The sequence below is a fragment of the Syngnathus acus genome, chromosome 21, assembly GCF_901709675.1.
Source record: "Syngnathus acus chromosome 21, fSynAcu1.2, whole genome shotgun sequence".
Classification (NCBI taxonomy): Eukaryota; Metazoa; Chordata; class Actinopteri; order Syngnathiformes; family Syngnathidae; genus Syngnathus; species Syngnathus acus.
This window is the reverse complement of record NC_051105.1, coordinates 9,677,810-9,693,563: the sequence shown is the minus strand read 5'-3', so window position 1 is coordinate 9,693,563 and position 15,754 is coordinate 9,677,810. Positions and strand designations below refer to the sequence as shown.

Genomic DNA, 15,754 nt, shown 5'->3' with positions numbered 1-15,754 from the left:
CCAGTCTATAGCCATGTAAAACAAGCATGTACTTATTCGACGTAGTAAGTACGAGGCGGTTTGCAATGCTCTTTGTAGGATGATGTCAAAACTACACGGTTGGAGATAGTCACATTGTTCGTTTTGTTATGAATATAATTTCATCATGGCTATTTCGGGAAGATTACATGTAATTTCTCACGAAATGCTATCACTGCTTTTGAGATATGAGGTCGATCTGTTCCATATATAAAATAATTTCATGTTAAATGAAATTCTCTTTGTATTTTGTGCGTCATCTCTTCAGGATGAAGTCCTGACGGTAATCAGGAGGGTGGATGAAAACTGGGCAGAAGGCATGCTGGGCGACAAGATTGGTATCTTCCCCATCCTCTACGTTGAGGTAAGCCTCCAGACATCGCACACAAACAATCACTTGGCATCACAAAAACAGCAATCTTGGAGCAGAAGCAATAGCTGCACCTCGCGGGGAAGACCATTATTTTTGGGAAAATCACCCGAGCTGACGATTTCTAAAAAAAAAAAAAAAGACAAAGCACCACATGAATACCAACTTGAGACTTTATCGGCTTGTTTGTCTTATAAAAACATAGCCGCAGTGAAACTATTTCTGACATGGCCCACACAGGAGTCAGATATCCATCAATCCAAAGGCTTCATTTTAAGTAGAGATACATCAATAATTCAGACCTCTCCATCACTCCCAAACAGCAGGGGCACCAAGACATGTCAAGGGCACACACACACACACACATGCATGTGTGTGTGTGCGACTACAATAATGAATAAGACCCAGCTGGACTTCAGCTGCTGTTTGTGTGCGCGAATAATCTGATATATTTCCAAATCATTTGACAGGATGGTCAATATCGTCCGAATGTAAAGATGATTACATTTTAGAAGCATTATCTCCAAAATGGGGTGATAAGGTTGGGTTGGAAAAAAGGATGTCTGGACAAAAGCGCCATTATGGAGCCTCGGTCTTTTCAGGACGATGTAGAGGGGGGAAGGGGGGAGGCATTTCTCAAATAGCTTCCCAAATAGTTTAACCCATTATGGAATTTAAGTAATGTCATCTTATCATCTTATATAATTTTATTAGGTGTTTATTGCTTTTTGGGAGATTGCAATCATGTTTTCAGGGTATTGCGTGGTACGGGATTTGTAAACGTGAAACCGTTTCTAAAAGACTAGATGCCGCATATCCGGAGATAATGGTTTGTATTTTTCACGGCAGGCAATAAACGCTACTGTGTTTTTTTTACATTTTCTACGCAGGATTTGGTAGCACCGGCTTAAGAGGAGCAGATGTAAAAAGTGGCTTGAGGGTGTGAGGACTTTGAAACGATTTCCCATTTTCTGGCTGTGTAAGAGTACAAGCTGTGAGTGGTGCTAAGCGGAGAGCAATGGTTCATTTTTCTGTTCCTCGACTTTGTTGCGCTGCTTTGAGTCTGCTCGGAATTGGTGATGGATGTGAACGGAATGGATTCAGTCACTGCAGAACATAAAAGAAGATAATAGAATAGAATTGGCTGCCAATCATTTTGAGAGAACTCAGGCGCAGTCTGAATTAAATACAATGCAAATACAAATACTTATGATGAGACACAAGGCACTGGCGGAGCAAGACATTTTTTCTTGGGCTGGGGGACTCACTTCTCAGTTCCTTGTTTGTATGTTTATTTAACGTTAGCATATTGTACTGTTCAGCCTGTTGTTGCCGATTCAATTTTTTTTTTTTATTTCCTTTCAAGATGACATGTCTGTTCCTGGTGTTGGATTTTATCAAATAAATTTCCTCCCAAAATGCGACTTATACTCTGGTGCGATTTATACATGTTTTTTTCTACTTTGTTCCGATTTATCAAAGTCAAAGTCAAAGTCAGCTTTATTGTCAATCCCTTCATATGTCAAGACACACAAAGAAACCGAAATTCCGTTTCCTCCATCCCACGGTGACGAGACATACAAGTAGGCGACACAAAACAAAAACAAGAAGGCACAAACCATAAATAATAAATAATAAATAAAATAAAATGAGCGATGAATAAAAACAGACCAATAACCCATTGAATATGAGGGGCAAAACCGAGCCAGTGAGCATACAGCAAGAACAGGACGCTACGCTGAAAGGGGGAGCGAGTTCAGGATCCTAACAGCCTGGAGTACGAAGCTGTTGGAAAGTCTGGTGGTGCGGGAGCGCAGGCTCCTGTACCGCCTCCCAGAGGGCAGAAGTTCAAACAAAGAGTGAGCGGGGTGACTCACATCACTCACAATCTTGGTCGCCTTGCGAGTGAGATGGGAGGTGTAAATGTCCTTCAAGGAGGGGAGAGAAGCACCAATAGTCTTACTAGCCGTTTTCACAATGCGCTGCAGGGCCTTCAAGTCTTGGTCAGTGCAGCTGCCACCCCAGACAGCAATACAGCTGGAGAGGACGCTCTCAATGGTGCCGCGGTAAAAAGTAGTCATGACGGCCGGAGGAGTCCCCGCTCGCCTGAGTTTCCGAAGGAAGTACAGGCGGCGCTGGGCCTTCTTCGCCAGCGACGCGGTGTTGGTGGACCAGGAGAGATCCTCACTGATGTGCACCCCCAGGAACCTGGCGCTGCTCACTCTCTCCACCACAGCACCGTCGATGGTCAGCGGCAGGTGTTGGGCGTGACCCTTCCGGAAGTCAACGACAATCTCCTTGGTCTTGTCGACGTTCAGCAGGAGGTTGTTGTCCCTGCACCACGCGGTCAGAAGGTCAACCTCCAGCCTGTATTGAGTCTCGTCTCCCTTGGTGATGAGACCCACCAGAGTCGTGTCGTCAGCAAACTTCACTATGCGGTTGCCGCTGCAGGTGGCAATAATCCGGAAAATACGGTATATATATCCATCCATCCATCCATCCATTATATATATATAGAATATTATTAAAAAAAACTTTTACAAACCCCAGATATTCTTCAGAAAACGCTAATGAAGACTCTGTAAATTCTTCCTTCAGGGGATGGGTGAAAAAGTGATAAAGAATTGCCGGAAAAATCGGAAAATACCCAAAAAGTCAATTATCTAGTGTGGCACCTGGGGGGATTCAAGCATATTTCCGGGGTCGGCCATTATCTAGCTGGTGTCAAAATGAATAAGAACAGCTGGAAGATGGATACAGGGAAAACAAGTGATCGGATCAAGAGAAGTACACAAAACAGGATTTTTGGGGAAATTGTTTATGCAGTCGGGCTATTCTCAGTGCAGATAAGGTTGACCCCTGGTATGATTCACCCTCCGAAAATAAGCATTATCTCAAAATATGGTAGCTAACCTTGGATTTTTCTTTTTTTTTAATTCAGCCAAGTAAAGAATTGTTTCTATCATAACTTTCCCCCGTTCTCGCTCCGCACCTTTATCGCACTGTTGCCGTGCCAGGCGAGTGTGTGTCTGCATATAGTCGCTAAAAATGACTTGATTAGTCTTGATAAGTTCTGAGCGAGCGAGTGTGTGTTGTGTCACTGACCTTCCGTGTCTGGGGAGTGTGTGTCCCCTGTTCTCTCGTCTATCCCAAGAGAATCGCAGCTTCAATCCATCATGCTCATTAGCATGATTCGGCTTGATTAGCATATTTATTAATATGGAAATGGGGCCTATATAGCTTGTTCTTGTACGCGTATCCACCTTTTCTTTTGGCCCGTGGCTCTTGAAATAACTTTTTCCTCCAGGGAGTGTTTGTGGAGTCTGAGAAGAGGCTGCGCCATGATAAGTGAAGTTTGTCAGAGGGCAAAAGCTGATGTTGTCTCTTAGTGTTTTTAGTTTACTCCTAAGTGTGTGCTTGTGTTTAGTTCACCTCCTGGAATTTAATGCAAGTCGATTAATTGAATGTCCTCTAAAGCGATTCAGGCGCTTAACAAGAACCTACTTTACTTACGTACGTCTTCATTAATTAAATGGGGACCTTTTAATGCACCTGCTTGTGACTTGAGTGTCGATTTGAGCAACTTCCAATGCTTGAAACAAAAAGTGTTTATTCGTTTTCACCTCGTCAGCCACGAGTAAAGCCAGCATGCTCCAATCGGCTCATCGTTGAGGTTGATGAAAATTGTTATTGTTTTTTTTTTTTAAAAGGCCAAGCCCAGAAATATCAATAAGTCCTTTATTTTAAACTGTCACAAAGTTTTTCCTTTATTTATTTATTTTTTTGAATTACAGTCTGTTTTGTCGATATTAAGGCTGAGCCCTCCTACCAGACCAGAGCCCTTCTTGACTGTGGCGTTAACAAGCTAATTGATATCAATAATGGCAAAATTCAATGGAGGCATTAAATCAGACTTGTTTTCTTCACTTCCTCCCCTCTCCACCTCCAGTTAAACGAAACGGCAAAGCAGCTGATGGAAATCGACAAGCCCACGACAACGACCAGCGTGCCGGGTCCCAGTTCCGAGCCGTCCCCGTTGGGTCCCTGCTCTCTCGGCCCCTCCCCTAGCACCTCGCCCTCCAACGGAAACGGCCCGGGACATCGGAGAGGCGAAGGGAAGAAGAATGCAAAGAAGAGGCATTCGTTCTCGGCTCTCTCCGTCACCCAGCGAGCCGCCCAACTCAATAACAGACACAGCATGGAGATCTCCCACCCGATCCTCATCAGCTCCTCGGACCCCAGGGCCGCAGCACGCATCCAGGTTCACATGCATAAACACATCACGTAAAATAAAAAATAAAAAAAAATCAATAAATAATGAAATAATGACAATCTCATCTCAATTAAAAAATTATTAGTCCTTAATGGAAGCTTTTATTAAAAGTGAATACTCCAATGTTGATGTAAAGTTTTGAGTTTAATTAGTTGTAACTGTCTTTTTGACGAAAATATATCCTGACTATTCTCATTTTTACTGTCTATGAATAAGACTGTGTTTTATGCGCCCATAACTTGTAAATGACAAACGGGCTGCTACAATATAATGCACACTACACAGATGCAATTTCCATCTTCACCAGTATGGGAAGAGAGATACTGCCTGAAAGCTAATCCAGCTTTTTAACATCCCTGATATATTTCCCAATTACAAACTCTGACACTTCCATTTAAATAAAATATTTGCCACTTTTTTTTTTTATATTGCTCTAGCCCAGAGTTACTTACAGTTTGCCTCAGGTTGCTTCTAATGTTTTTGGAAAGCTGCAGACACAGAGAATATTACATTGATGCCTCAAAGTTTCTAAACGTTTATCACTTTGTGTATGCATCTAGGACGCATCGTCCCCAGGTCCCTCTCCTTCCTCGGCAGGGCTACTGGTGCCGCCAAAAGTGGCATCGATAACCTCTGAACTTTTGGCCCATGCAAAGGTGCAGCTGCCTCTCAACATGTGAGTCCTCCTTTTGTTTACTTTGATTTTCTTGCAAGCTTAAAAATAAACCTTCCATTATGCCCAGAGATATTGGCCATGTTCCACTATTTCGACTACTCCGCTTCCAGAATGACACTGAGAAAAGCTTTCAAAAACAACTTTAAAAGGCATCCTGGGAAAACACAAAAATACAATAACACGCTTTGACCTTGGCTGTAAAAGCACCGTTTCAAAATAAGCCTTCGTCATCACGGGCAATCACATTACGTTTTCTTTTATCCTTAGAGTTGCTACACATCAAGAAAATGAAAAGTCACTTTTTATGCTATCCAATTTGCAGCACCGACCGACCTTCAGTGTAGACAAATCTCTCCCCAAATGTGAAACAAGACATCACCTGTCCCTATATTTCCGGGTCTGTAAGTTTCACACGGACCAAGACACACGTCTAGAGTGACTTGGTACTGCTGATGAGGGTGGACGTTTCAATCTTGACCTGGCAACTATCCCTGTTGCCATGGGAAGACGGAATACGATCCCCATGTCTGTTACCATGGCAACCTAGCGGCAGCATATAGAGCTGGTTTACTCTAGTTTGCGATCATTAACAACAATAACAACAACAACAACAGAAGCTCATTTTTACAGTGTGACAAATATATAATGCAGATTAGTTATACTTTTCTTGAAATATATTTGCCTCATCTTTGATTCTTTTTTTTATTTTGTACAATCTCTATTGATAGCAAGTATCTCTTTTTTTTTTAAACAAACCCGAAAAATTCTTCAAAAAAACGTTGATAAAGATTCATTATGTTAGGTACACGGGTGAAAATGTGGGACAGAATTCTCACAATAAAAAGAAAATACCAAAAAGTAAATTTATCTGGGCTACCTGGTGGGTGCAAGCATTTATTTGGGGGAAATCAGTGCCCCCGTGGCAAGAAACATCGTGTGTCTCATGTTTGGTGTTCATGTTTGTCAGCCCTTTTTCTTTACATATTATTTTCCAATACCTCAAATTCTCAGCTACCTTGCACTGTACGCCTACAAGCCCCAGAAGGCCGACGAGCTGGAACTTAGAAAGGGAGAGATGTACCGGGTGACGGAGAAATGTCAAGACGGCTGGTTCAAAGGCACCTCGCTGAGAACTGCCGCGTCTGGCGTTTTTCCCGGAAACTACGTCACGCCCGTGTCCAGGTCAGTCATATAGAATGTTAAAATATAACCTTAAATTTGTCTTGTGTTAAAGGTTCTATGATTCGTTTTTTTCTCTCACCCATTAATTGCCAATGACGGCTATACATGTCAGAGTTCCATATTGGTTGATCAACTTCCTGGAGCAGATTACGTTGGATCTGTGAGGATCCACTGTATTGTTTTTTCTGCTCCCACACACCGAGAATAAATCATTACCAGCGGCATCATCATCATTATCATAAAATTGTTATTACCGCTGCTGTTAGCATTCAAAGCCAACTACCCGGCACTGTTAAAACCGCATGAGATTAAAAGGTAAGAGTGCTGAGGTCACACTTGTATATTTGTTCATTTTTATAGCCGCCGTCATGCCTTTGAGGAGGTCCGTATTTCATGCAGCCGCTCGGCTAATCTGCATTCTTACCCCGCCATGCGGTGAAAGACTGCGAACGAGGGAGAAACAAAAGCTGAGCAGCGGAGGAATAATACAAACACAAACAAGCCAGAGAAAAGATAATGAAGACTTCTGGAACGGTGGAAAGAAAATGAGGCATGAAAGGAGTGAGGAAGATGATGAAAGCGTACGAGGGAGGGGTGGGGGTGGTAAAGGTGAAAAAGAGGCAAAGAGAGAGTGATGAGACCAGAGGTACGCAAGAGGTGGGGAGGGTAAAATCAAATGAGACAATTTGCGTTTATTTGCTCAAGAGCACTCGCTCTTTTTCGAGCTGCCCTCCTCCGTACTTAGGAAACTGCCAGGATGCTCATTACGATGACAATAAGATGACACCCACACACACCTGGGCTCATTTAATCGACCGCCGATATTTTTCAAACGATTAACAACAAGCTTACGTTTAATCTGAAATATAGAGCGTCACGTTTGAAATAGTGAGTGGCTTTATCCAAGCCATTAGCCGAGCGTGACGGAAACAATCACAGCAAATGTTTACCATCAAACCATTCCTCAAGTGTCTGTGAAGTCTGTTTTGTTCAAAGATTATGTAACAGCACACGTTAAAAAATCCATCCGCCTCCGTGCCTTGCGGCTTCATACATAACTTTACAATATCAGCTTAATGTCACCCCCGTGTGAGATATTTTTGTGGGAGCTCTCCCAGCTATCCCACTTACACGAGCATGGAGTGCAATATCCCCGATGGCGACCGGCTGTGTACGAGAAGCTTAAGTGACGTCCATCTGAAATATCCTCCCTGCAAGTGTCCCCTTTATAGATGCTTTAAAACTCAAATTGTTTGGCACACAAGATCAAACTGGCGCAAGCTCATAACTCTTGGATGTGACTGGAAGTCAATGGGCAGCAATAAGAGAGCGGATGGTGCAGTCAGTGCAGTTCAGCTCGCCGGGTTGCCGTTTATTATTCGGAAACACGAGCCACGTCATTTATGTGATCTACAGAAAGCGTTTTTTAGCTGAAAAATGGTAGACTAGTTTTGAAATCAGAGACTACAGTAAATTTCGGACTATAAGTCACGACTTTTTTCGCAAATTTTGAACCCGGAATCACGAGTTTTAGCTGGTGCGGCTTATAGTCCAGTGCGGCTTATAGTCCGAAAATTGCAGTAGTAAAATTTTTTAAAATATTTTAAAAAAGATGAATGTTAATAATAATTGCTAGGAATATTTATATTTTTTAAAAGTGAAGACAATTTGTAATTTCAGTAAAGACACAAAGTTGATGCAAATTTCGCGGGCCGCTTAAAATGATGTGGTGGGACGTATCTGGCCCCCGGGCCTTGAGTTTGACACCTATGCTGTAGAGAGTCATATATATATATATATATATATTTTTACAATTTGTTGGAGGTGCCCTCAGAATTAGAGTTTCTAATCTTTCCCAATCTCTCTTTTTTCTCTTTTAAAGGGCCACATTTGGAGTTGGCGCCACAAAGGGCTCATGTTTGTCCAGTCCAGGAAACGGAGGAAGTGGTGGTTGCAGTCAGGTCAGCGGTAAAATCTCGGACCCTTCTTCTCCAGGATCCCCGGGGCCTTCTTCGTCCCGTCCCTCCACGCCGCTAGTCAACTGCGTCAGTCCCGCCTCATCGCCGCAGAGCGCGGCGGCGCAGTTGAAAAACTGCCTGCGCTCCAGTCAGCATTCAGTCAACCAGACACGCACTTCAATGCAGCTGGGTAAGCACGACTCGACATATTTTCAATCAATACTCATTTCAAATCTTGCCACGGACCAAACACTATATTTATGCAACTTTCACAGACGTTACAATCACATTCCGAAGTGAAACGAAAGCAGTCGAGCGGAGGTTCGTGTATGACAGGTTCTTCGCTGCGACGATTTTCTGAGCTGTCATTAAAGCAACATAAACTACCATCAGTGTCATGACATCATATAATATGTGCAATTTGCACCCCGCTGCGCATCTTAAGTTGTTTCTAGCGGAGTAGCTTGTCTGCCCGCTGAGCCCTGTCTAATCAGCACTCGCTTGATTGCTAACACAATTGCCATCACCTTTACGCAATTACGTGGCCCCGTGTCACGATCGGCCGGAAAACATTTTTGTTCAAATGAATGATGACAACAGGGGACGATTTAGTGTGTTTCATGCACAAATTATCTTCTTATGCTACTTCCGATCTTAAAATACAAACATCGACTTTTGCCAAGTACTGTGAGCCTAAGGTAACCCAAAAACTGTTTTAAAATAGAAACGTTGGCGCTGGAGGGCAAAGTTGGTAGCTAGTAAATGAACCTTGGCAGGTCTGCATGGCTTGTGAGGATGATGTGGAGCAGGTGTGGGAGTGTTGTGTTAACACACACACACTCACACGCAGCACTGCTTGACACTGTGAGACTAGGCCGCACAAAGAAACGCACTGCCGAATGACATCACTTTGTTTTTGTGTTCGATGTAGGCGTAATGACAGAGCCTTTTGCCTCTCGCTTTTTCTCTCGGTCTCTGGCTGTGTCATCCACACACACGCACACACACACAGACACACACAGACACACACACACATTCGCACACACATCTGGACTACATCACAAAGCAGCAGCAAGCCACTTTGGCAGTGTTATGCAGCAGGTGGCTGGAAACCGCATGCGTGTTGTGAGTTTTTTTTTTTTCCTGGTCTGTGAGATTAGTTTTAAAACAGCTGCTTACTGCCTGGGAACATGTTGCCCATTTTTTTGTCCCCATTATTCATTTCTCTCCAAAAAGTTGCCTACTGTGTTTAGTGTCAAATTCGCCTTGAAGTGTTGAAAAATATGAAGAACGTACTGTCAATATTGCCGCGAGACGATCGTGCTAATAACTTTGGAACCCTGGTTTTATGAAGCGTGTTATTTCTGAGTGTCTATAAAGAAGTGAAATACGGAGATAAATGTTCCCTTCCAAAATTAATGAGGACTAATGGCTACCTGCTGTCAGTAAAAGGTCCTCTCGCTTAGATTAATTCAGAAAATATATTTGTGTCTTAGTTCATAGTTCTCCCGCTGGAAGTCCGGAGCGCCCCGTCGTAGCGATATCTTCTCTACGCTCTCAGAGCTCCTCCCCTTCACGTTGCACCGGCCAATCAGGTCGTCCCCTCTCCATGACGTCTCCAGGCTCCAGTTTGGGGCCTTCGCCCCTGTCGTCTCCCGCTTCACGGCCGCACCTGCCCCTGTCGTCTCCTTTGTCCTGCCTCACGCCGCCCAACGTGTCTGCAGTGCTACTCAATGGGGAATCGGCAAGCCCCCTGCAGCCGCCATCCCCGGGCCCCTCTCACGCACCCACGCAGTGCGCTCTCGCCCCCAAAACTGAGAAGGTGAGTGTTTTTGTTTCCCTCATGATATCTTTTGGCCATTACCGTATTGGCCCGAATATAAGACGGTGTTTTTTTTGCATTGAAATAAGACTGAAAAAGTGGGGGTTAGATGTCTTTAAAATGAATGCTGAGCTTAACTCCCCAGGCCAAAGCGTAATTGCAATTATTTTCTGTATAAAAATTAATTTGGTGTTCAAAAAGTCTTTTTTCAAACTTGAGTCTTGAAAAAGAGGGAGTCGTTTTATAATCAGGGTCGTCTTATACTCGGGCCAATACGGTAATTGTCTTTTTTTTTGTGATATGTGTTGGCCGTCCAATCAGTGCTGGAAAAAGCGTCCAAATTAGTAAATTGATTTTAGGTGTGCCATCAACTGCACTGATTGGACGCTATACCTGAAAAAGAGCTCAATTCCGTTCCTTGGGTTTGGCTGGTTGGATGTGTTGTGTGTTTTGGGTCATTGTCAGGCCTCACTGTACCGTGTGTGTATGTTTCTAATTTACGAGTGTCAATGCTTGTTTGTATTTACCTCCCGGTGTCCATTTCAAGCTCAATAAATGATGGCTAGATGTATTTCACCTCAACAAGGCAGCCGTATTGTTCAAACAAGCCAAACTTAAAAACAACCTTTGCCAGCTTACGTACAAAAATAAAAGAAGTTGCTTGTTAAGTAGAGCGTTCTGCAAATGTAATAGTTTCTCAATTGGCCCACGCTGTAGCCCTCCAGCAAAAGCAGTGGAACGTATCACAGCTCATTATTGAATCATTTATGCTTTAAGAACGCATTGGAAATGAAGATTGTTGGACCTGCTTCAGTAAAAGCACCTTATGGCACTCATATTGAACTCCGTCTCGGATGCCGCCTCGTCTGCCGCACGGAAACCCGGGGGGGGGGGGTGTCAAATCGGGACATGCTCGCGTTGAATGATGGCGGAGCAAAGCTTCGCATCTGTCTCGGTTCCTTTTGTTTTTGCTGCTGGCTTGGCTGCGTTGGACAGCTCATCTAACTACATGGCGAGCTGACAAACAGCTCCGCCATAGTGGAACAGCAGGCTTGTTTACACCATCCCACTCAAAGACCGCTCTTGTTTTTTTACGAGGCTCAGATATTAATGAATCCTCTCCTGTCACGGCTAGAGATTTGATTTTTATTCTATTTATGTGTTCGTCCAATTGAGCTGGGCCGTCTCTCGTTTGTTAGAAGCTTATCAACTAAGTCTTAGGTTCAATGTGTCAGCTGCTGGTGTAGCTTCAGATTTGTTGGGGCATGGCACGTTTTATTCCACAACAATTGGATTGCCACCTCCTGTTCCAAATCACATTATCACGCTGTACCTCATCATCACACTTGATACCTTTTGTTGCTCTGAGCGGCCAATCTGGCCATGACGCAGCAGAGGCTGACTGCTCCAGTCTAACTGAATCTACGGGAAATGATGAAGCGCATCTGATCATGTCTGGCAGACGATAAACAGGCACACAAAACACATATGAACATCAGGAAGCCAGAAGAAAACTTTTTATTAAAAGCAGTAAGTGTATTTTCCCCAATTATGACCAGCGGCGGACCACTAAAGCAAATCATGTGTCTCTACTTAATGTTTCTTTCAAAATACTATTGACAAAAAGTGCAGTCTTCACTTTTTTCCAATCTTTTTTTATTCCTAAGGCCACAATAGTTTTCCAATCTATCTTCATTGCCGTCTTATTTCAACACATAAGTATTTCTAGCGTCTTTGTAAACACATGATGAGGCAATCGTGTATTTATGTCTCTGCAGTCATAATGACCCCAAAATGGCCTTCGACGAAAATGACCCAATGGTTTCCGTGTTTTAAGTGTTTTGCTCGTCTTCCGTACTTGAAGAAACATTCAAGCGGTTACCTTGAGCCGTTTGTATTCATCTTTTGGGATAGGTTACTGTAAACGCATCCTGAGAGTGTTGCGCGTGGGTGAGCAAATGGTTCAGTAATTTAGGTTGATGGGCGGGCAGGATGGGCTGGCATCCTCAGCGGCGGATTCTCGCAGGTTACTTCTACTACGATTTGTCACATGACCTTATGGATGGATAAATCAAACTCTGCCTCCGTGAGACTGAGTTTCAAGTGTAAAATTATATTTTGTGTAAATGATAAATGCTACATGCTGCTTTGACATTAGCGTCAATGGGTGTATACCGCCACCGTGCGGTTTGTAGAAGAACAGCAAGTTTGTGACAAAAATCATTGACTAGTCCATTGCAAAAAAACAGGTGATGACACACATACCGTGCTGAATTTTATTTTTTAAATCTATTATTTTTACTGATGAATATATGACGAAAATAATTAATTATAGAAAAAAAGTAATCATATCTGCTCTCTTGCTCCTCCCTGACTTCCTCCCATCAGAAGGAAAGAAAAGCTGGAGGTTTGTTGAAGCTCCTGTCAGGGGCGGCGGCCAAAAAGAAACCACGCTCACCTCCTACCTCCCCACCCACCCACGATCCCTCGTCGTCCACTGACCTTATCCACCACCCTCACCACCCCCACCATCACCACCACGCCCGCTCCGGATCGTGTCCTATGGTCTCTCAGGGGCGGGCCGGCTCCTGCCCCGTCGAGATCGACATGGCCGGGGCCGTGGGGTTGGAACCTCTGCACAGAAAATCGGGCTCCTTGGATACAAACTTTCCAATGTCGCCCCCTCCGACGCGAGCCAGCAGCATTCTCATGGTACTCCGACCTGAACCCAAGCCCCTGTCCAGGGAAAGGTGGGTTTCAGAACCACTGATGTAGAAAATTACTTCTAGCAGCTGACTTGATTCTCATCTTCATGTGTCGGCCAGGTACCGAGTGGTAGTTTCTTACCCGCCCCAGAGCGAGGCGGAGATCGAGCTTCGGGAAGGAGACGTGGTGTTCGTCCACAAAAAACGAGACGACGGCTGGTACAAAGGCACCCTGCAAAGGACGGGACAGACCGGCCTGTTTCCTGGAAGCTTTGTGGAGAGCTTTTAAAAAAAGACACACAAAATCACTTGGCTTGATATTGGGCTTTCCAATCTGCCTTAAGGAGCTGTTAACCTTCAAAAAAAAAAAATCACAGAAATTCAAGTGTCAGCGGTAAAATTCTCCCTGTGGATTTTCTTTTTTTCAGAATCAAAACAAAAGACAGTAGCACAAGACATCTTCAAAAGTCCTTCTCGATCCAGCAGCACAGGAAAAAGGGAGGCCACACTTTCCCGTCCTCTGTGACTACTGAAGATCCGCACACAGATAAACGCTCGCACACACTCGAAGAGCACACAAAGAAAAGCTTCCCAGGTGTCGTCCACCAGCACAAGCTTCAAACTGCGACCTCAGACCTCCTCTCTGGTGCGTTCTTTCTTTGCAAAGATCCAAACCAGGTTCATTGTGTTTGTGGCAATAAGCACATTTTACTTTTTTTAAACTCGATATTCGTTGATGAATTAAAATTCAACCAAGTGGCTGAACGATTAATCAATTTACAAATAGTTGGATTACTTTGATAATCAATTACTTGTCGATTTATCGATTAATCGCTACATATATAAATGCGTGTAGCATTGTTTGACTCTCTTAATTTTTTCTTTTTCTTAATGTTCAGATTGATATTTGTGTTGTCCCAAGCTGTGATCTGTCACTGGATTTGTTTGTATGAAAAAAAAAAAAACTACAAAGGTGCAACAAGTAATTTCAGCATTGATTTTTTTAATATTTATTGAATCTGAAATCTTGCTATTGTTCTATTTAATGTTTTCCCCATGCACACAGTGGCTTCATGTGAGGGAAAAATGGCTTGATGAATGTAAAAAAAAGATATACAAACTCTTGGGATGATTCATTTGTATTGTTGAAATCGTTTTTTTTGTGTGTTCGACGAAAGCAAGAGATAAGATTGCACTTGGTGACATTTCCGACAGCCGAACTGCACTCCATGTGATTACCATCATCAGCCGTAACAAATATCTAGCTTCAAAGCAGCTTTTTTTTTTCTCAACAAAATAAAAAAACAGTTTAAAGAGCAGCACAGCCATGTGAAAAAAAGTCAAGTCGTTGACGAGGAGTCGCAAAAACTCCAAAGGGGTGAACAGAAGCTTTTCATTCTCCAACTGCCAAATCTTTGACAGCAACTTGGAACTTGTTGATATTTTTGTACAAGGTTTGCTTCAGTGAGTGTACAGTCTGCTTTATGAATTTTTACGTCCTGAGAGTCGGTCCAAGCTAGTTTACATCTGTCACACTATCTACCTTTTCCCCCCCGAGATAGAAGCACAGCCAAACTTGAGGGTGTGTGTGTGAGTGTGTGTATGTTTGTGACTTCTTGGGTTGAGCTTCCACTCACAGCAAACAGTCAAAATCGAAATGTGCATAAATATCCTCAAAGGGATGCGAGTGGAAAGTGTGAGCGAGGCAAATTTTCAATTGCGGCCCTAGTTGACGCTTATTGATTGGCTGAACATGCCCCCCCCCCCATGAAATTGTTGCAGAAGATATAAAAAAAAATATTGCACCAATTTGAACACTCATATCGCAAAAACAAAATGTTTTTACTTTTCCAAGCATGTCAAATTGTTGAAAAAATTGCAAGCTCTCGATGGTGAGAGAGGTGCATTGTGGGTAATCCCGTGCATCTGGTGCAACTGCAAAGTAGATTAAGGTCAAAGTTGAAGAGGGGATGGATTCATAAATTTCCCCAAACAATGTCAACATGTGGAAATAAAGCACAGAGTGTGAAATCATTTCTCGATGGGAGACGATTGTGTGTGTTTGTGTGAGAGAATGAGTGTATTTCAGGGGAGGCCTCGGTATGTAGCACATGGAGGGAAAAAAAAAAGGCGCCGTGGACGCTTATCAGGACTGAGTCAGGTCTCTTTCAAAAAAAAAGAAAAAATGTCTATCTAATTCTATATTGTGCAGAATATTTATAGGCCTTTGGTGCCATTGAAGTCATGCTCTGCGCTGGCCGTACTCAGCGCGCACTACCATGTGATCATGATGCATCGTCTTGTACTGATGACCCGTGGTTGATTTGTTTTTTTTTTCATGTCAAGTGCATTTTTCGCAATAAATGCCTTTGATTTAAAAAAAAATAATGTCTTTCTTATTTGGAGTCGGTGTGCCTAATGCTACGTCCGCTGAGCCCGCAGTCAAAGACAAGCCGGGTTGACCTGACGGATATTCAATAAAGATAAACTTGCTCTTTCCCCTCAGTCTCCTTCTCCTTTCTCCTCCCCCATTAACTTCCAGGCCCATTTCCAAGCCTCATTAGCATTTAGAGTGACGAGCAGAAAAGGCCTGCGTGTACGATTTTCTTTTAAGATCTTTTAAGAAAGTTTTGTGGGAAGCCACGCATGGGAACGCCCGCGACACCCGCTCCCAGCCAAGAGCTTTACCCCACACTGGGAGGTGAAGGTGCCTCCTTCGGAGAGATGCTGTGGCCTCCTGCGGGCAATCC

General features: G+C 43.4%; 1 protein-coding gene across 1 annotated transcript in view; it reads left to right on the top strand.

The window, feature by feature from the left end:
- Window positions 1–15,389, top strand: part of LOC119115651 (E3 ubiquitin-protein ligase SH3RF3-like) — a 42,074-nt gene extending 26,685 nt beyond the window's left edge. Inside the window, exons 3-10 of the mRNA XM_037240427.1 lie at window positions 287–382; window positions 4,338–4,649; window positions 5,222–5,337; window positions 6,349–6,519; window positions 8,402–8,667; window positions 9,974–10,299; window positions 12,688–13,049; window positions 13,125–15,389. Of these exons, the coding sequence (XP_037096322.1) occupies window positions 287–382; window positions 4,338–4,649; window positions 5,222–5,337; window positions 6,349–6,519; window positions 8,402–8,667; window positions 9,974–10,299; window positions 12,688–13,049; window positions 13,125–13,293 (1,818 nt within the window). The 3' untranslated portion in view covers window positions 13,294–15,389. The remainder of the gene's footprint in view (window positions 1–286; window positions 383–4,337; window positions 4,650–5,221; window positions 5,338–6,348; window positions 6,520–8,401; window positions 8,668–9,973; window positions 10,300–12,687; window positions 13,050–13,124) is intronic.
- The last annotated feature ends 365 nt before the right edge of the window (window positions 15,390–15,754 follow it).